General features: G+C 42.0%; 2 protein-coding genes across 2 annotated transcripts in view; both read right to left on the bottom strand.

The window, feature by feature from the left end:
- The window catches only part of LOC115110683 (Na(+)/H(+) exchange regulatory cofactor NHE-RF1-like), a 36,333-nt gene extending 34,563 nt beyond the window's left edge, over positions 1 to 1,770 (bottom strand). The window contains exon 1 of the mRNA XM_029636524.2: positions 897 to 1,770. Coding sequence (XP_029492384.1) covers positions 897 to 1,403 — 507 coding nt within the window. The 5' untranslated portion in view covers positions 1,404 to 1,770. The remainder of the gene's footprint in view (positions 1 to 896) is intronic.
- Positions 1,771 to 8,668: 6,898 nt separating this feature from the next.
- On the bottom strand, positions 8,669 to 20,546 carry LOC115110689 (ras-related protein Rab-37-like). Its single transcript, XM_029636544.2, has 9 exons — positions 19,955 to 20,546; positions 17,238 to 17,348; positions 14,087 to 14,128; positions 13,160 to 13,226; positions 13,013 to 13,065; positions 12,586 to 12,651; positions 10,383 to 10,439; positions 10,051 to 10,127; positions 8,669 to 9,861 (listed from the first exon to the last, which is right to left on the bottom strand). Exons 1-9 carry the CDS (start codon positions 20,063 to 20,065, stop codon positions 9,753 to 9,755), a joined length of 693 nt encoding a protein of 230 aa, XP_029492404.1. The 5' UTR covers positions 20,066 to 20,546; the 3' UTR covers positions 8,669 to 9,752.
- Between the last annotated feature and the right edge of the window lie 745 nt (positions 20,547 to 21,291).

The following is a 21,291-nucleotide window of genomic DNA, read 5'->3' as shown; positions in this document are numbered from 1 at the left end:
TCTTAAAAATACATGTCTGTCAATGAACAACCTCATGACTATGAGATAGTGAAAAAACACAACAATCTCTTTCATAAGTTATTTAAACAATAAAAGCTACTTTACCAACATTTCTGAACATGGATATATAGCATTTTGGAATGAAACTCTTCATTTGTTTTCATAGACAGCGGGAGGTCATAATCAAGGACTAATATGTGTATTTTGATTTGTTTCTTGTGTTCCACTGTGGGTGCATTACATTGTGAGTCATGAAAACATGAAGAGGCCAGAAATATGTTGGATATGGTGTGTTCAAAGATATCTGCTTCAGTAAACCTCAAATTCTTTCTCTTCAACCCCAATGTCAAGTGTCAGTTCTTTTTCAAACCTCAGAACAACAACACAAAAAATGTTGTTGCCCTTTCCCACAAATGTGTGTGGTGTGCAGTAGCTTCACTGTCAAATTAACTTGAACTCGAGGCTGAAACAGGCTGTTTGTCCTACCTCTCTTAAACCCCCCTCCCAATACCTCTCACCACCACCCACAACAAATGTGCAGCCAACTGACTCGCCTACAACCTGCTATCTCTGCCAAAACTGCTACAATGAAGAGAGTGGGAATATTGGGCTTTGCAGCTGACCATATCATTTGTTATTCTCACAGTGCACTTATACAAAAGGAGACTGAAAAGTTAAAATAATCTAATTACATTGCTGGTGAATAAATGGATGAATTACAAAAAACATCTCATTCGTTTAATTGAAATCCCTAGGACAGTGTCAGTGGTACTATTACGCAAACTGTAACTGAATCTCGGGTGTATATTTGCAGAATGTAGCTTACTGTGACCACCAGGCTACATCAATGACCCAAAATAAGAATTCCATTGATTATTCAGGTTTTGCACACTCACCTTCTCAGAGTTGATGCTCAGCTTTTTCTCAACATGGCTATGGAGCTCTACGTGGCCATGGAGCTCTCCGTTATTTTCCGGGATGGGTGTGGATTCTCTCGGTGTCCCGCATGGTGTCCCGTTCTCCTTAACGTCTTCGCTTTCTGACTCGTCGTCGCTGGGTAAAGGAATGCGCTCCGTGACATATTCTTTGAGACACTTCATCTTGTGTTTTTTCAACAGTTGCTCAGTGTCCTGGTCGACAACAATGAGCTCGAGCTGGCCCACGGTGGCTCTTATCCGGGACACAACCTGTTGATGGCTCTCACTCTCCACGTTCTCCCCGTTCACGAACACCAGTCGGTCCCCCGCGCGAATCCCAGAAGTTTCAGACGGACTGTCGGGCTCCACAAGCCGTATGAACTGCCCGGTCTTACCCTTCTCACCGTGGAGATGGAACCCATAACCATTGTCCCCTTTCTCCAGCAGGCAGAGTCTTGGCCGATTATCTTCGCTTTTGCTGGGCATAGTTTCTGCTATTTATTTCACCAATTCAACCCGTTGTTTGTGAGAATGATCGTTCACTAGCTGGAAGTTGCCAAGAAAACTCAGTTTGGGATGCTGAGCACGAGTGGTACCCGTCAACCGGAATATCTCTACCGTTCTCAAGGAAGAGCGTCTGGCATCCAACCGGTCTGTTTATAAGGCGCCGTCCGTGGTGACTGGATGTCACCCGCAGTCGCAACTCACTTTCAAAAGCAACTCCTAAACTTTGTGCATACAGGGGATGTATGCCAACCCGAGATGTGTCGCCCAAACCTGAAGTTCTACTAACTATATGTATGCGTTGACTTTTCTCCAAAACTCTATTCTCTAATCTGACACTGAATTAAACTCAGCAGACTACTTTATAAAGGTCAGTGACGTAGGTGGAGAAGACAGATAGTAACACCAATCACTACTCAACTACTCCAGGAGGAGGGAGGCGCATAAAGTAATGGTGCATGCATGCTATTGGCCCTAATGATCGACAAGTGCATGAGCAAAAAGTATTGCTGCTGCTGCTGTTGCTGCCATGTTGTGACAAATGCATGTGGTCCTTCTGCAAACATATGGTACTGTATCACAGGAGGTTGGTGGTACGGTATCAACAACTTCAAACATATGGTACTGTATCACAGGAGGTTGGTGGTACGGTATCAACAACATCAAACATATGGTACTGTATCACAGGCGTTGGTGGTACGGTATCAACAACATCAAACATATGGTACTGTATCACAGGAGGTTGGTGGTACGGTATCAACAACATCAAACATATGGTACTGTATCACAGGAGGTTGGTGGTACGGTATCAACAACATCAAACATATGGTACTGTATCACAGGAGGTTGGTGGTACGGTATCAACAACATCAAACATATGGTACTGTATCACAGGAGGTTGGTGGTACGGTATCAACAACATCAAACATATGGTACTGTATCACAGGAGGTTGGTGGTACGGTATCAACAACATCAAACATATGGTACTGTATCACAGGAGGTTGGTGGTACGGTATCAACAACATCAAACATATGGTACTGTATCACAGGAGGTTGGTGGTACGGTATCAACAACATCAAACATATGATACTGTATCACAGGAGGTTGGTGGTACGGTATCAACAACATCAAACATATGGTACTGTATCACAGGAGGTTGGTGGTACGGTATCAAAAACATCAAACATATGGCACTGTATCACAGGGGTTGGTGGTACGGTATCAACAACATCAAACATATGGTACTGTATCACAGGAGGTTGGTGGTACGGTATCAACAACATCAAACATATGGCACTGTATCACAGGGGTTGGTGGTACGGTATCAACAACATCAAACATATGGTACTGTATCACAGGAGGTTGGTGGTACGGTATCAACAACATCAAACATATGGTACTGTATCACAGGAGGTTGGTGGTACGGTATCAACAACATCAAACATATGGTACTGTATCACAGGAGGTTGGTGGTACGGCATCAACAACATCAAACATATGGCACTGTATCACAGGAGGTTGGTGGTACGGTATCAACAACATCAAACATATGGTACTGTATCACAGGAGGTTGGTGGTACGGTGTCAACAACATCAAACATATGGCACTGTATCACAGGAGGTTGGTGGTACGGTATCAACAACATCAAACATATGGTACTGTATCACAGGAGGTTGGTGGTACGGTGTCAACAACATCAAACATATGGTACTGTATCACAGGAGGTTGGTGGTACGGTGTCAACAACATCAAACACATGGTACTGTATCACAGGAGGTTGGTGGTACGGTATCAACAACATCAAACATATGGTACTGTATCACAGGAGGTTGGTGGTACGGTATCAACAACATCAAACACATGGTACTGTATCACAGGAGGTTGGTGGTACGGTATCAACAACATCAAACATATGGTACTGTATCACAGGAGGTTGGTGGTACGGTATCAACAACATCAAACATATGGTACTGTATCACAGGAGGTTGGTGGTACGGTGTCAACAACATCAAACATATGGTACTGTATCACAGGAGGTTGGTGGTACGGTATCAACAACATCAAACATATGGTACTGTATCACAGGAGGTTGGTGGTACGGTATCAACAACATCAAACACATGGTACTGTATCACAGGAGGTTGGTGGTACGGTATCAACAACATCAAACATATGGTACTGTACTGTATCACAGGAGGTTGGTGGTACGGTATCAACAACATCAAACATATGGTACTGTATCACAGGAGGTTGGTGGTACGGTATCAACAACATCAAACATATGGTACTGTATCACAGGAGGTTGGTGGTACGGTATCAACAACATCAAACATATGGTACTGTATCACAGGGGTTGGTGGTACGGTATCAACAACATCAAACATATGGCACTGTATCACAGGAGGTTGGTGGTACGGTATCAACAACATCAAACATATGGTACTGTATCACAGGAGGTTGGTGGTACGGTATCAACAACATCAAACATATGGTACTGTATCACAGGAGGTTGGTGGTACGGTATCAACAACATCAAACATATGGTTTCCAGGTGTTTGATGCCATTCTATTCGCTCAGTTCCAGACATTATTATGAGCCACCCTCCCCTATTTATAGATTACAAATATTATGCTCAGGAGAAGACATCTGCATTTGCCACATGTGCTCCTTCTCTCTCCCTCCCCCTCTCTATGTATGTCTATCTCTTTGAGAACACACACTCACTGACAGACAGAACCTCTTCTGAAAAGGCCTACCTCACCACCTTGCAATTCTGAAGAAATGCAAACCTTTATGTGGAAGGAAGGGACCTAGACCCTCCTTGAGAAATGCTCTATTAAACGGCAAGGACCTCACTGACCCAAAACCACAGCAGAGTTGTTACTTCTACTTACATTTACCAGGTACACTTATCAATGCATGGTAAGGTCCTTAATATAATATATTGATGACTCACTATAATGTATTGATGACTCACTCATAGGCCTATCATCTCAAACTATGTATACAGAAAGGCTGATGGTCAGGTGCTATGTGATGTTTCTGAGGAATTAATGATTCTTGTTTGTGTTTGATTTAATCGTTGGTACAGCTGTACAACTGTGTGGAAGAGGACGAGTTCCATGGAGGTTTATGGTCTATGGGATTGATAGACTGGATGGGGAGGGAGAGCTAGATTCCAGGTACAATGCTGAGCCAGGTACAATGAGTAATGGGTGTTCTGCCTGGCACCACCATCTCCACTACAGACTCCACCATCCAGGTTGATATAGCCCTGCAACTCAGCTCAAACTGAACCTCTTTCGTTCAGTACCGGTAAATAACCCTTTTCATATTACAAGGCTGTGAGGATTCCCATAATCTCACATTCATCTCTATATGTGGTGGTTTGAAATGAACATGTACCGTCTGTCTCAATAAGTGGATGTATTACTGGCTTATTTTTTTATTTTTTTAATGATTCAGTAGGATGTATTTCACAACACAATCCATCCAGTCCCTTTGTGACTTTGTGTGTGTTTGGAGCTATTTGTGTGAAACAAATAACGAGTGATGATATTACGGAGCGACTGCCTTTAAAAATAAACGAATCCATTTGAAAACGGCCTATGTGGCATTGATATGAATCAGAAACAGTGTATCAAAATTGACTAAAAAGTGTAAATAGTATCATTTTGGTCATAAAGTCAGTCTTGTCTAAAACTGAGTGTGGAACATCCGTGCGTCACAACTGGTAATGAAGGTTGGGTTTTGATTTGACGAGTTTCATTTGCCTACTAACATGGGGTGAACAGCTGCAGTGATTGCTCTCTATCCAATAGCAGAGACAGTGAGACAGACCTGCCCAGCAGCTCCGACTTTGTTTACATAAGACAACGTGTGTTGCATTTCTTCACTTGAGAAATATTGAACCACACACTTCAGTTAGATGTCAAATCACGCAACTAAAACATCCTAGGCAAAACGTCAAAATGAATTACAGATTTCTTGAGTAATATTAGATTCATTATGGGGATTTTGAGGAAGTGAAATCGGTTTCTGATGGCGGACAAACATCATTAACCAAACGCGGAATCGGTCAGGAAACACCCCAAGACTGAAATCTTGTTTTTCTACAGAAAAACACACCTGCCAATCAGCGTGTTCAGTGGCTCTTTAACAAGTCAAACTGAGCCAGCAGTGGTAAATAGCGTAACGCCCTATTATTAATTGAAAAGCAATGCTGTCACCTGGCGGGAGGCAACTTCAGTACATCACATCCCATCCACCTACAGCAGGGATCATCAACTAGATTCAGCCGCTGGCCGATTTCTTCTGGAGCGGTTTGTTTGGGGGCTGGCACATGATTACAAATAATTTGTAGACTGCAAAAAGCCCAAACATACACAATGTTTGACTAAAACATAGTACTTTCAAACCTTACTTTCATTTGTATACGATCATGTGTCTCTATTATGCGTGGGAATACTTAATTACAGATTTCTTCAATTAAAATCACTTGAAGCTGGTTTCCTGGTATTTTTAGTCTTTTATGTCCAACAATGAAAATTCTACCCCCCAAAAAAATATATACAGTACCAGTCAAAAGTTTATGAAATGCTTACTTACTTAACCAACAATGCAGTTTTAAGAAAAACAAGTGTTAAGCAAAAAATAGATGAGTAACAAATAAAAAATAAAAATAAATAATTAAAGAGCAGCAGTAAAATAACAGTAGTGAGGCTATATACAGGGGGTACCGGTACAGAGTCAATATGCGGGGGCACAGGTTAGTCAAGTTAATTGAAGTCATATGTACATGTAGGTAGAGTTAAAGTGACTATGAATGAATCAGAAACAGAGAGTAGGGGCATTTGATTAGCTGTTCATGAGTCTTATGGTTTGGGGATAGAAACTGTTAAAAGATAGTTTGTTGGTGATGTGGACACCAAGGAACTTGAAGCTCTCAACCTGCTCCACTACAGCCCCGTCGATGAGAATGGAGCATGCTTGGTCCTCCTTTTCCTTTAGTCCACAATCATCTCCTTTGTCTTGATCACTGTGAGGGAGAGGTTGTTGTCCTGGCACCACACGGACAGGTCTCTGACCTCCTCCCTATAGGCTGTCTCATCATTGTCAATGATCAGGCCTACCACTGTTGATGGTGTTGGAGTCGTGCCTGGCCATGCAGTCAAGGATGAACAGGGAGTACAGGAGGGGACTGAGCATGCACACCTGAGGGGTCCCCATGTTGAGGATCAGAGTATCGGATGTGTTGTTATCTACCCTTACCACCTGGGGGGCAGCCAGTCAGGAAGTCCAGGATCCAGTTGCAGAGGGAGGTGTTTAGTCCCAGGCTCCTTAGCTTAGTGATGAGCTTTGAGGGTACTATGGTGTTGAACACTGGGCTGTAGTCAATGAACAGCATTCTCATATAGGTGTTCCTTTTGTCCAGGTGGGAAAGGGCAGTGTGGAGTGCAATAGAGATTGAATCATCTGTGGATCCTTTGGGGCGGTATGCAAATTGGAGTGGGTCTAGGGTTTCTGGGATAATGCTGTTGATGTAAGCCATAACCAGCCTTTCAAAGCACTTCATGGCTACAGATGTGAGTGCAACGGGTCGGTAGTCATTTAGGCAAGTTACCTTAGTGTTCTTGAGCACCTGCACTATGGTGGTCTGCTTCAAACATGTTGGTATTACAAATGCAGTCAGGGACAGGTTGAAAATGCCAGTGAAAACACTTGCCAGTTGGTCAGCAAATGCTCGGAGTACACGTTCCGGTAATCCGTCTGGCCCTGTGGCCTTGTGAATGTTGAACGGTTTAAAGGTCTTACTCACATTAGCTACGGAGAGCGTGATCACACAGTAGTCCGGAACAGCTGATGCTCTCATGCATGCTTCAGTGTTGCTAGCCTCGAAGCGAGCATAGAAATAATTTAGCTCATCTGGTAGGCTTGTGTCACTGGGCAGCTCGCGGCTGTGCTTCCCTTTGTAGTCTGTAATAATTTGCAAGCCCTGCCACATCCGACGAGCATAGGAGCCAGTGTAGTATGATTCAATCTTAGTCCTGTATTGACGCTTTGCCTGTTTGATGGTTCATCGGAGGGCATACCAGAGTTTCTTATAAGTGTCTGGGTTAGAGTCCCACTCCTTCAAAGTGGCAGCTCTACCCTTTAGTTCAGTGCGGATGTTGCCTGTAATCAATTACTTCTGGTTGGGGTATGTACGTACAGTCACTGTGGGGACGACGTCATCGATGCACTTATTGATGAAGCCAGGGACTGATGTGGTGTACTCCTAAATGCCAACGGAAGAATCTCAACCACCTTCATGAGGTATCTCCTGGAATGCATTTCAATTAACAGGTGTGCCTTATTAAAAGTTAATTTGTTGAATTTCTTTACCTCTTAATGCATTTGAGCCAATCAGTTGCATTGTGACAAGGTAGGAGTGGTATACAGAAGATAGCCCTATTTGTTAAAAGACCAAGGTTATATTATGGCAAGAACAGCTAAAATAAGCATGGAGAAATGACAGTGCATCATTATTTAAAACATAAAGGTCAGTCAATGCAGAAAATTTCAAGAACTTTGAAAGTTTCTTCAAGTGCAGTCGCTAAACCGATCAAGCGCTGTAAGGAAACTGGCTCTCATGAGGACCACCACAGGAAAGGAAGACTCAGTTACCTCTGCTGCAGAGTATAAGTTCAGAGTTACCAGCCTCATAAATTGCAGCCCAAATAAATGCTTCATAGAGTTCAAGTAACAGACACATCTCAACATAAACTGTTCAGAGACTGCGTGAAACAGGCCTTCATGGTCAAATTGCTGCAAAGAAACCCCTACTAAAGGACACCAATAAGAAGAAGAGACTTGCTTGGGCCAAGAAACATGAGCAATGGACATTAGACCGGTGGAAATCTGTCCTTTGGTCTGATGAGTCCAAATTTGCGATTTTTGTTTCCAACCACTGTATCTCTGTGAGACGCAGATTAGGTGAACAGATGATCTCCGCATGTATGGTTCCCACCATGAAGCATGGAGGAGGTGTGATGGTGTGGGGGTGCTTTGCTGGTGACACTGTCAGTCATTTACTTTTTCAAACATTTGACTTGTACTGTATATATATATTTTTTTTTGCTCAGAAAACTTGGGGGGGGGGGGGGGGGGGGGTCAAATAAAACCACCAGTGGGGAAACCCTGACCTATTTCCCCCTCCCCAGAGACTCAAAGAACAAACACACACTGCTAAAACACCACCATCTTCATTACAAAAAATAGTTTTTATATACTGTACGATAACAAAGCACTTTTCCATGGCACTTTGTGATCAATGTGACACCTCCACAGAGAGTGACAATAATTGTGACATCAAGCAAATTCAATAAGCAAACATTCATAATGAACCAAATACAAAGGAACATTTTACACAATGCAACCCATGAACAACCCATGTACAGTAGAGACACAACAATAACATCCATTAATGATGACTGATAGAGGCTCCACAACAACAGTGTCTGAGGGAGCTCTCTCATTGGTGGATGGCACGTTTAAAAGCAAATCAAAAAACTCATGCTGGAACTTCTGACCACCACCTCAATTAACATTTGACCACAACATTTCAGAAAATAATTTTAATTTGGAGTATAATTACAAAATGACTGTCATTAGACATATTTTAACTGGAAGAGGCCGCATCTGGGACACGCTGTGTATGACACCGCAGTAGTAGAGGGTACTCCTCGTACAACATGTATAATGGCATTTAGTCCTGAATAGAATGTGGTGAAACATATGAAGCCGTGAGCCCCCAAAAAAATCTTTATTTTATTCCAGCTAACATCTTTACTTAAAGTGATCAGATCATTTCTTAATTTCTTTGTAAATATGGCGATATTGGGGCAAGAAATTCCATTTGGATTTCCAATCCTTCCTTATGACAATAATGAGTAAGGCTGACAGGCTGCAGCATGTGATACACATGAACTCAATGATCTGAGCATGTTTCAAATATAAATTCACATTTTAAATACACTGCTAAAGGATTTCTATCCAACTGAAAACACTGACATGGTTTTTCTCCTGATCGGGGTAGAATGAGGGTTGTCTAGTTGCTATAGGCTTTCCAAGTAGGTGGTGAGCAGACCAGGTGCCCTCTTTTTCATAATGTGGTTGCTCTGCTCTTTTTGACTACTCGCTATCGGATGATGTTATTTTAGGGGGACTGTCTCTCTACTGCTATGTCTCTCTCTTTATTTCCCTCCCTCCCTCCGTAGATGTTTGTATCTCTCTCGCTCCTCTCCCACTGTGGCCTGGTGTGGTGTAACAGTTGGTGAGAGGTTCAGCTACATGTAGCCACCACAGCAGCCAGACTTCTGCTTCTCAGACGCAATGTATTCATGGATCTGGAACTTGGGCTCGTTGGGCTGCTGGGCAGCTCTGTGCTTCAACTCCCTGGCAGAGCGAGCGAGAGCGCGCGAGAGAGAGAGAGAGCGAGAGAGTGAGATGGAGCAGTGCAGAGCAGAGAAATTGAAAACATAAGGGAAAGAGAAGGAGAGATGAGGAACATAATTGGGCAATAGGTCTTTGCCCTTTCACTTACAGTGCAACTTTCATTTAGAAATAACATGAGTCGTGACTTACTTTGCTACAGCCAGGAAGGCCAGCTCTACGTTGACTCCAGTCTTGGCACTGGTCTCCATGAAAGGGACTCCATATTCCTGAAAAGCATCCAGGGCTTTTAATGGCACTACTCAAGTACACCACATTCATCGTATGAATGAACTCACTACCAAACACTCAGTGATACATCTCTCAATCACTTGAGGGAACATCAGTTCACAAGTACAGTATGTAAAATCAACATTTCAAGCCTGTTTTCATTTCACAGTGCTGTACAGTTGCTTTTGAAGAGGCTACTTGGTGTTTTGCGGTAGGAGAGTGGAGCAAACCCTTAAGTGGGCCTTGTCTCTTACCTTGGCCAGCTTCTCTCCCTCCTCACGCTTGATGACCCTCTCTCCGGCCATGTCCGTCTGTTTGGACAGAGCAGAGGAGAGTCATGGACACACTTAGTCCATTAGATCCAGAGAGGCACCACTACATCAGCCCACACAAGCCACAGCAGTTCCCAGGGCAGTCTCCAGGCTGCCTCTGAGTCTCTGACCACAGGACAAACATTGCTCAGAGAGAGAAATGTTCCCTGTCTTGTTGCTCTCCCCAGCTCTGGGAATAAATTACAGTGCCTTGCGAAAGTATTCGGCCCCCTTGAACTTTGCGACCTTTTGCCACATTTCAGGCTTCAAACATAAAGATATAAAACTGTATTTTTTTGTGAAGAATCAACAACAAGTGGGACACAATCATGAAGTGGAACGACATTTATTGGATATTTCAAACTTTTTAAACAAATCAAAAACTGAAAAATTGGGCGTGCAAAATTATTCAGCCCCCTTAAGTTAATCCTTTGTAGCGCCACCTTTTGCTGTGATTACAGCTGTAAGTCGCTTGGGGTATGTCTCTATCAGTTTTGCACATCGAGAGACTGGATTTTTTTCCCATTCCTCCTTGCAAAACAGCTCGAGCTCAGTGAGGTTGGATGGAGAGCATTTGTGAACAGCAGTTTTCAGTTCTTTCCACAGATTCTCGATTGGATTCAGGTCTGGACTTTGACTTGGCCATTCTAACACCTGGATATGTTTATTTTTGAACCATTCCATTGTAGATTTTGCTTTATGTTTTGGAAGACAAATCTCCGTCCCAGTCTCAGGTCTTTTGCAGACTCCATCAGGTTTTCTTCCAGAATGGTCCTGTATTTGGCTCCATCCATCTTCCCATCAATTTTAACCATCTTCCCTGTCCCTGCTGAAGAAAAGTAGGCCCAAACCATGATGCTGCCACCACCATGTTTGACAGTGGGGATGGTGTGTTCAGGGTGATGAGCTGTGTTGCTTTTACGCCAAACATAACGTTTTGCATTGTTGCCAAAAAGTTCAATTTTGGCTTCATCTGAACAGAGCACCTTCTTCCACATGTTTGGTGTGTCTCCCAGGTGGCTTGTGGCAAACTTTAAACGACACTTTTTATGGAAATCTTTAAGAAATGGCTTTCTTCTTGCCACTCTTCCATAAAGGCCAGATTTGTGCAATATATGACTGATTGTTGTCCTATGGACAGAGTCTCCCACCTCAGCTGTAGATCTCTGCAGTTCATCCAGAGTGATCATGGGCCTCTTGGCTGCATCTCTGATCAGTCTTCTCCTTGTATGAGCTGAAAGTTTAGAGGGACGGCCAGGTCTTGGTAGATTTGCAGTGGTCTGATACTTCTTCCATTTCAATATTATCGCTTGCACAGTGCTCCTTGGGATGTTTAAAGCTTGGGAAATCTTTTTGTATCCAAATCCGGCTTTAAACTTCTTCACAACAGTATCTCGGACCTGCCTGGTGTGTTCCTTGTTCATCATGATGCTCTCTGCGCTTTTAACGGACCTCTGAGACTATCACAGTGCAGGTGCATTTATACGGAGACTTGATTACACACAGGTGGATTGTATTTATCATCATTAGTCATTTAGGTCAACATTGGATCATTCAGAGATCCTCACTGAACTTCTGGAGAGAGTTTGCTGCACTGAAAGTAAAGGGGCTGAATAATTTTGCACGCCCAATTTTTCAGTTTTTGATTTGTTAAAAAAGTTTGAAATATCCAATAAATGTCGTTCCACTTCATGATTGTGTCCCACTTGTTGTTGATTATTCACAAAAAATACAGTTTTATATATTTATGTTTGAAGCCTGAAATGTGGCAAAAGGTCGCAAAGTTCAAGGGGGGCGAATACTTTCGCAAGGCACTGTATGTCTGGGGGAACGTGACAGCAATGACCCAGTGTCTCTGTAGTAGCACCGCCAGAGGGGGCACATGATCTATGGGTGCTGTTGAACTGGAGATGCCACCAGTTCTATTTGAAATCATCACAACACATGTATTCACTAGTAACGTTCTAATTCAGCTTCAATATAAACTCAGAGGCTGAGACTCTGTGTGCGTACATGTGTAATTAGGCTACAAAGTCAATAGCAGAGACAAATATGTTTCTGTGTGTGTTGTGATCTTATTGTTACTTTTGGTATGATGACTTCTCTTGGTACACTCTACAAAACCAAAAGGATGTATAGCTCACACCTTGTTGCCGAGCAACATGATGACCACATCCTTCTGAGCATACTCGTGAATTTCAGTCAGCCAGGCCTATATGGGAGGGGGGGGAGAGAGAAATTTAAAACGGAGATTAGTCAGTAAAAATGTCAGTGCTAAAGGAGACCCTCTCTACAAAAACGTAATACATTTCTCTGCTCTGCTGCTTTGGTAACAATTCTCCATTCTGCCATTCTGAGCTGCACTTCCTCTTATCCCCAAACCTTCGAAAAACTTAAAAAATGGCTTCTTGGAAATGTCATGAAATGTCATTGTGGAGGTCACTTCAGTAATGTAATGTGGAGGTCATATATTACTTGGCATGTCAAATTAATTCTGGGTTCTTCCTCTAAAAGGGGGCTTATGAGAAGACATGAGGAGATAAGAAGGAAGAGTGACATGATAGGTTTCTCACCCTGATGTTGTCAAAGGATGACTTGCTGGTGATGTCATAGAGCAGGAGGAGGGCTGAGGAGAGAAAGGCAGAGTCTCACACAGCCACATGTTCTTAGCATTCTACAACACACACAACCAGGAAGTGTTTTAATAGAGCAGAGATTACCCTGTGCGTCTCTGTAGTAGGCGTGCGTGACACTGCGGAATCTCTCCTGTCCTGCAGTATCCCAGATCTGGGAGAAAGAGGTGAAACAAATGAATTATAACAATGTAATAAATCTGGAAAACGGGACAATATCCCAACCACAGGAAGCAATGAGCATGCAAGTCATAATGGGAAATACGTGAAATTAATTATCAATATATTTTACAGTGTAATACATTAGAATAGTCAAGTGGCTTATTTATTTTACCAGGTAAGTTGATTGAGAACACATTCTCATTTACAGAAATTACCTGGGGAATAGTTACATGGAAGAGGAGGGGGATGAATGAGCCAATTGGAAGATGGGGATGATTAGGTAGCCATGATGGTATGACGGCCAGATTGGGAATTTAGCCAGGACACTGAGGTTAATACCCCTAATCTTACGATAAGTGGCATGTGATCTTTAGTGACCACAGAGAATCGGATGACACCCGTTTTATATCCCATCCAAAAGACAGCACCCTACACAGGGAAATGTCCCCAATCACTGCCCTGGAATCTTTTTGTTTTAGACCAGAGGAAAGAGTGCCTCCTACTGGCCCTCCAACACCACTTCCAGCAGCATCTGGTCTCCCATTCAGGGACCAACCCTGCTTAGCTTCAGAGGCAAGCCAGCATTGCAATGCAGGGTGGTGTGCTGCTCAGACAAAACCCACCGAAGGAATTTAAATGTTTGGCACCTCTCAGCCAGCATTGTCAATAAAACAGGATATGATAACGTATTTGCAATAGATAAGCTACATAGGGACACTTGCGTGTTGACCACATACGCCACTGCCCACTGTGTAATATTATGATACTGTGGTTTAATGAATTAGACTGGTAGGGATAAGATCACAGGAATAGTGGTATCAATGTTGGGTGTAGAGGTCCCTGCTCTCTCACCTGGAGTTTGACCTTAGCGTTGTCCACCGTCACAACTTTATTCTGAGGAGAGGAAACAGTTAACCACAGGACTGTCTATGGGGATATTTTTGCATAATAGAGACTCAAACAAAACAATCACAAGTATTTAAATATTAAGAAGCTTCAGAAAGCAAGAATATTCTAAAGAACAAACAGACCGGAAATGGCACAGCATTCTGTATAGCGGTGGCGTCATTCAGTGCAGGTGGGCCTGTGAGCCCCACCTTTTTTGCAAAACATATATATATATATATATATATATATATATATATATATATATATATTTCTGTTTTTGGGGGGGGCTTGCCTGTTTTGCATGTTATTTTGGCAGACTGTAGCTAAGAAAGTAATACTAAGTGTTTTATGTGTAGTAACCTGTTAGTAACCCATGTGCCTCACCATAATCATTTGGTGTATTTTCACCAACGTGGTATTGTAAACACATCATTCATGGCCCGGTGTGTGCTTGTTTGGCTACTGTTTTGTACAGCTTTCACCCAAATGGTGTTCAATGTGCCTCACCCTAATAATTTGGTCTACTTTCACCTCTTAATTTCGCCTACTGTTCTAACTTGGTGGTGCACATATAGCCTATAACCTGTTTTAGAGAACTGTAATCATCGAATGTTGTAAAAGCTTTCATTGTCTGTTTATATGCCCCCCTTTTTTAAATCCTACGGTTCTGACGTGTACAGGGAGAACACTGTAAGAATGGCCCATGTTCTGAATTCTGTCGCTGTACATTTCAAAAGAACTGAACAAATAGTTATATTGACTACGTCTGTCATCACTTGCTCATTAACATCTTAATCGGAATTACGGATTGCCCCTTATGCCATAGTTTGTACATCTCATTTGTCAGTAGAAACCACATTTGTTTAAGCAAGTCAGCCATGTCTTTTTAAAAGGCAGTAAATGAGGCTGAATAAACTGTTTCGCTGCCAGACAAGGCTCCGCTGAAAGCCAGGTGTAGCAGTGGTAAGATGTAGGCCCTAACAGTTTGTGGGCACCGTTTGTCACCGTTATAGTGCAATTCATGTAGTGTTTAGTGTTGTGTTATGGCTTTGATGGCATGCATCCCACTTTTTTTGGAGGGGGGGGTACCAAGATTTACATGCTAAAATCGCCACTGCTATATAGACTCATGCAGACAACATGAAAACTAAGAGAAGCTTCAGAGGCAGGCAAAGAAAGCCAATTGCTACACCCACACTACAGAGGTCCTGGAATTAGACTTAATTGCGCGATAGTGAGAAAGAAGACTGGCAAAATAACAACTCACTCCCCCGCTAATTTCCTGTGGCTGTCAGGGACGCCATGTGATTTCCTGTATAGGCAGGATTCTAAAATAGTCATGAGTGAAAAAAAGAATATTAGCTACGGATATGGATTAGTGAAAAACATATCTTGTGAAAGGTGCTCTTCAAGACAATATAGAAGGAATATGGAAGATTGAGGAGGAATAAGATGCTTCCAAGTGAAAAACATATATTGTGAAAAATGCTCTTCGAGGGAGTATAGAAAGAATATGGAAGATTGAGAAGGAATAAGATGCCTAAGTCATGTGAAATGATGTGTCCCTTCTAAACTAAGTCCCAAATACGTACATACACCCACCCACCCACCCACACATACACTCACGAACAAACCCAATGATACACATTCTAAAGGTCAACCAATAACAGCTTGTTGTAAGGTCAGTCGGCTGTGTAGGTGTCATTATTATGCAGGTAACTGAACCAGTTAACCTCAACCTGGCCTTTTAAACTTCCTGTTTGTATTTCAGGGGAAAACAGGAGGAAAGTCACTAAGTGAAAACATGACACAAGCAACAATGTTGAAATGAAGGAAGTGAATGCTACAAATCACTTCCTCTAAGCTAACCTCATTACTCCACTATCAGTGCCCGGGTACTGTCAAGCCCCTGCCTTTCCTGTGAGCACACTGTGACAGACACACACTCTCTCTGAAGTGAGTCCAATCTTCTAAAATGGGCCCTCTCAATGGGAGTCACCACCCATTGAGACTTCCACCTTGGCCGAACGGACATGGTCCAACCCCTGAATTAGTTGCCATGGGTTTCCATTTTTCCCTCCAATTATTACGCAGATTGACAAGCCTGCATGCTGAGTAACTGCTACAAGGAAGCAGGGCCAAAATAGCCCTGCCACGTTAGAGCTAGTCAGAGCAGTCTTCCCATCCACACAGAGTATTGACTGGTATAGCTGGAGGCTCAGCAAGGAACATATTGACTGATCATGTATCAGTCTCAAAATCATCTCGCTTTATGATCTTCTGTTCAATACAGATGCAATGCAAGTAGCCGTGGGTGGTCACTACACACAACTCATGGTTATAATGCACTTATTTATGAATCTCATGAATAGTTATTACCTGTTGCACAAGCATGGATAAAATTATCTCCATTTGTCTACATAAAAGCTCCACACATCCCTATCCATGTTGTACTCCCATCCCAGGCAGTCCTAATGTCTACACCATCAACACTGAGTGGTAATACAGTACTCTGCCTTAATGCAACATCATTTCCTCCAAAACCGCCTTTTTACCAGCCATTAGATTGTTTTCTTTGGAGGGGGAGCGGGACCAAATCCACTGGTGCAAGAGTCTTTCTTTCTGTCCATATTCTCTCTTTTTCCCCATCTCTAACTCATTTTCTCTATCTTTTTCTCTCTGTCTCTCCAGCAGCTGGTTGGTAGCTATGGAAATCTGTCCTCCACATGAGAGCTGCTTGTGACAGAGCATCGTTTGTGGGGGTAACATAAAGTACAGCTCCTCCAGGCTGAAAACAATGATTCTGGAGCCATATGTGGCACAGTAGCAGAAGTGCTCTATGGACTTGACTGATTTGTGAAAGGGTTAGTACATTTTGAGCCATCACTGCATGAAAACACTTTAAAGTGGTTATTGGATTTACAGATTTAACTTAAATAGGATGGGAAAATATTTGATGTATGGATTCTTCAACATTCTAGCGTTTATCTTGTAAATAGACCATTTAGAAATGAGAAAGAACAGAAAAACAGCAGACAATGTCTACATGATGAATGTATAGACACAAAGAACCTTCCATCCTGAGTTGACCCCACTCTACTGACATCTCTCTCACCCTAAAGTCTATTCCCACGGTGGCTATGAAGTTGCCTCCCAAAAAGGCCCCGTCTTTAAAGCGCACCAGCACACACGTCTTCCCCACTGCAGAGTCTCCCAGCAGCATCACCTAGAGAGGCGTCACAGCCAGAGGTCAGAGAGAGGGATTAGGGGTCATACCTGGGCCCAACACACTGACATCAACCCTCACATGACCAGAAGAATGGTAATAACTCCAAACAAGCTTTCACTGAACAATGTTTGGTGTTAAGAGATGGATCGTAGAGTTCAACTGGTTCATATGCAAATTACTTTCTGAAAGTCATCTGTTGATTATTTCATGATGCTGTGCATCCATGAGAAGTGAAAATTATAGAACTAGAATTTCACGACATCATGATGACTAGTGTTAAGTGTCAAAGCACTGACTCATGATCCTACTGCAAAATGTTCTTGTTGTTTTAGCCTCATCTGCACTTCCTGGTTATTTATTGGGCGCCTGGTTTAGTTTGGATATTTTATCCATCCGTTGAGTTCATCTTTATAAGGTTGTAGACTAAATGATGTGGTTGATGTGTGGGACTTACCCTTATTAATTTAAACATGAGTAGTGTTCTGCAGTAAAACAGCTGAGTGGATATGTATGAGAGATCATATTTGCACAAACCATCATGGGACTGATGTGAAACTACTTGACTATGTGAATGACCTGTTGTACTTCTGCTTGGTCTATTAACCACTCCTGATTCTGATCAATCCCCAAACGCTCATGATTAAAAGTACAATGTAACAATATGCACCTTTACTGTAATTACATTTTAAATACAATAACATGGACTTTTCCCCCTAAGATTTGCAGAGAAATGTACTATTACGTGGTATGCAGTTAACCTGTATTACCAAGTGCTACATTCTTCCTTGAGACAATATTTAGATATCACTAAGAATGGGAGGACTGAATAGAGTGATTCATATCAAATTAACCTGTGTCACATTGGATACATTATCCAGTTGTGTAAAGTACTCAAGTAGTTTTTTGGGTATCTGTACTTTACTATTTATATTTTTGCCAATTTTTACTTCACTACATTCCTAAAGAAAATAATGTACTTTTTACTCGATACATTTTCCGACACCCAAAAGTACTCGTTACATTTTGATAGGTAAATGGTCCAATTCACACACTTATCAAGAGAACATCACTGGTCATCCAAACTGCCTCTGATCTGTAGGACTCACTAAACACAAATGCTTCATTTGTAAATTATATCTGAGTGTTGGAGTGCGCCCCTGGCTATCCGTCAATAAAAACTAAAAACATTTAATTGTGTCCTCCCTCTGGTTTATACTTTTACTTTTGATACTTAAGAATCAAAAGTAAATGGAATTGCTCAAATGTACTTAAGTATATTTAAAACCAAATACTTTTAGACTTTTACTTCAGAAGTATTTTACCGAGTGACTTTCACTTTTACTTGAGTCATTTTCTATTAAGGTATCTTTACTTTTACTCAAGTATGACTGTTGAGTACTTTTTCCACCACTGACATTATCCATAAGGGAGGGGTGAAATAGGGGGGCACTGGTGTGTGTTAAGGCACATAATTGATACTGGTGTGGTAATTAAGAGTAATGTAAACAGAATAGAAGCTTGCCACAATGATAACAGCTGTTCTTATTCCATAGTGGTATATTGTGCTACATTAAAGGGGAAACTTCACAAAAGCAAGGGCTACCCTCTTAAAAAAAAGGTGCTATCTAGAACCTAAAAGGGTTCTTTGGCTGTCCTGATTGGAGAATCCTATGAAGAAACCTTGTTGGTTCCAGGTATACCCGTTTTGGGTTCCATGTAAACTCAGCAAAAAATGAAAAGTTCCTTTTTCAGGACCCTGTCTTTCAAAAATAATTAGTAAAAATCCAAATAACTTCGCAGATCTTCGTTGTAAAGGGTTTAAACACTGTTTCCCATGCTTGTTCAATTAATGACCATGCACCTGTGGAACGGTCGTTAAGACACTAACAGCTTACAGACGGCGAGCAATTAAGGTCACAGTTATGAAAACTTAGGACACTAAAGAGGCCTTCCTACTGACTCTGAAAAACACCAAAAGAAAGATGCTCAGGGTCCCTGCTCATCTGCGTGAACGTGCCTTAGGCATGCTGCAAGGAGGCATGAGGACTGCAGATGTGGCCAGGGCAATAAATTGCAATGTCACTTTTTTTCTGTTACTTTTGATTTTGACCCCCACTTTGTTCAGGGACACATAATTCCATTTCTGTTAGTCACAGGTCAGTGGAACTTGTTCAGTTTATGTCTCAGTTGTTTATTCTTATATTCAAACAAATATTTACACATGTTAAGTTTGCTGAAAATAAATGCAGTTGACAGTGAGAGACGTTTCTTTTTTTGCTGAGTTTAGAACCTTTTCCACAGAGGGTTCTACATGGAACAAAAAACGGTTTCACCTGGAACAAAAGGGGTTCTTCTATGAGGACAGCCTTTTTAATAAGAGTGTACTGGTGTGCAGAGTAGACAGGCTACTGTATTTTAATAGATTTTCCTTAATTTGTTTGAGAGATGGACACCTGTACCACCAGTGAAGCATCGCAATTAGGCTACAGTCAATATTAATACCAGCAGGCAGCGCCATAACATGATCATAAGCATAATATTGTTAAGCACATAACATAGCCTAATAATATATATCCCAATAATAAGAATAGCCTAATACAGACCTTGAAGGCAATATCAAAATACTCGCAAACCGAGGCGCATCTCTCCAACACATATTTTGATGTTCCGTTTTTAGTCTCTTTCTCCTTCAACGATGCCTTCTTTGTGGACATCGCAATGACTATGACCACAGTATCACGGAGATCTGTCAGCGCGACGTTCCTCCCGAGATGCCAGTGACTCAAAACCAGTTAACACGAGCAATGAGTCCATCGGCAGTCATTTAGCGTTGTCCAAAACCACCCAGCGCTTTCTAAGAACAATTTATTGACGCTGAATCAACTAATGCCAATCATAGAGTCTTGTTTAAAACTTAAAGGGGGATTCTCTTGAGGACGCGGCTACATTCGTGAAGAAAATATGATCGATATGCGGAAACATTTCTCATTTATGCAGAACGTTGGAACGGATCCGCATCATTCTTTACGCGTTGGCAGATTAAACGACGTTGCTATTGTCATTTGTCCAATGAAGATAATGTTATTTAGGCCTATGAAATGAGGCCGTTTTTTGTCATTTTCATAAATGAAAACAACTAGGTCTTCAAACGAGCCACGGACGCAACAGGCAGTGATGGCACGAGTTATTAGTCACAGGTGGTACTGAACTCGTTGATCATGAAAGAGGAGGAGTTCAGCGAACGACAAAAAACGTCTGTCAACATGTTGCTACTGAAAAATACACTTTTCGGTTTCAATCTTAAATTAATGCTATTCCAGTGATTTCAGAATTCTGAAAAATTCCTACAATTGAATCCACAACATGTCAGGTAGGTGGGCTTTCCTCACCAATGTCTACTTTTCAAAGGATGTTTGTAGCCTTGAGAAAATACACTATAAACAGACCGTGTTCATATGAGAATCTCATTTGATTTCACTTAATTGACATGACATAATGTCAAAAATGTTCTCCTAATTGCCAAGCCATGTATGATCATGTGGATGGATACCAGCTAAATCTTGGACTAAGAGTTTGTCTCCCCCCAGTGTTCAAAAGAGAGAGACGAGAAAAAGAGATGTTTGTGGGTGTCTCTCTCTCTAGCTCCATCACTTCACATTACAGACAGTTGTGGGCTCAGACAGACAGACAGACAAACAGGCAGACAGAAAGACTGGAGAACCTTGGTTAATGTTCTATCCACCTAGTACAATAAAGGTTTCTGCAAGTGCAACCAAACCTTTTTATTCCCACTGCATTTTCGTCACAACCTCTTACTGTATGACAAAGCATTTTTCGTATCTCCAAGGTAAGCAGCTTTGTGTGTCCGTTTTCTGCATTACTTTTGTGTGGCTTATATGCCTTCAGACAAACAAAGCCTTCGTCATCACTGTCTGTCACA

Source organism: Oncorhynchus nerka, linkage group LG26 (genome assembly GCF_034236695.1).
Source record: "Oncorhynchus nerka isolate Pitt River linkage group LG26, Oner_Uvic_2.0, whole genome shotgun sequence".
Taxonomy (NCBI): domain Eukaryota; kingdom Metazoa; phylum Chordata; class Actinopteri; order Salmoniformes; family Salmonidae; genus Oncorhynchus; species Oncorhynchus nerka.
The sequence above is the reverse complement of the archived record's forward strand: the minus strand, read 5'-3'. Positions and strand labels throughout refer to the sequence as shown.

Bases quoted from the DNA above. Each gene is read 5' to 3' on its own strand.
- LOC115110689 (XM_029636544.2), bottom strand. From the start codon at position 20,065: ATGTCCACAAAGAAGGCATCGTTGAAGGAGAAAGAGACTAAAAACGGA. The intron at 17,349-19,954 runs GTCTGTATTAGG...ACGCCTCTCTAG, and splicing joins ATTTTGATATTGCCTTCAAG to GTGATGCTGCTGGGAGACTC. The intron at 10,128-10,382 runs GTAAGAGACAAG...GATGCTTTTCAG, and splicing joins AGGGAGAGAAGCTGGCCAAG to GAATATGGAGTCCCTTTCAT.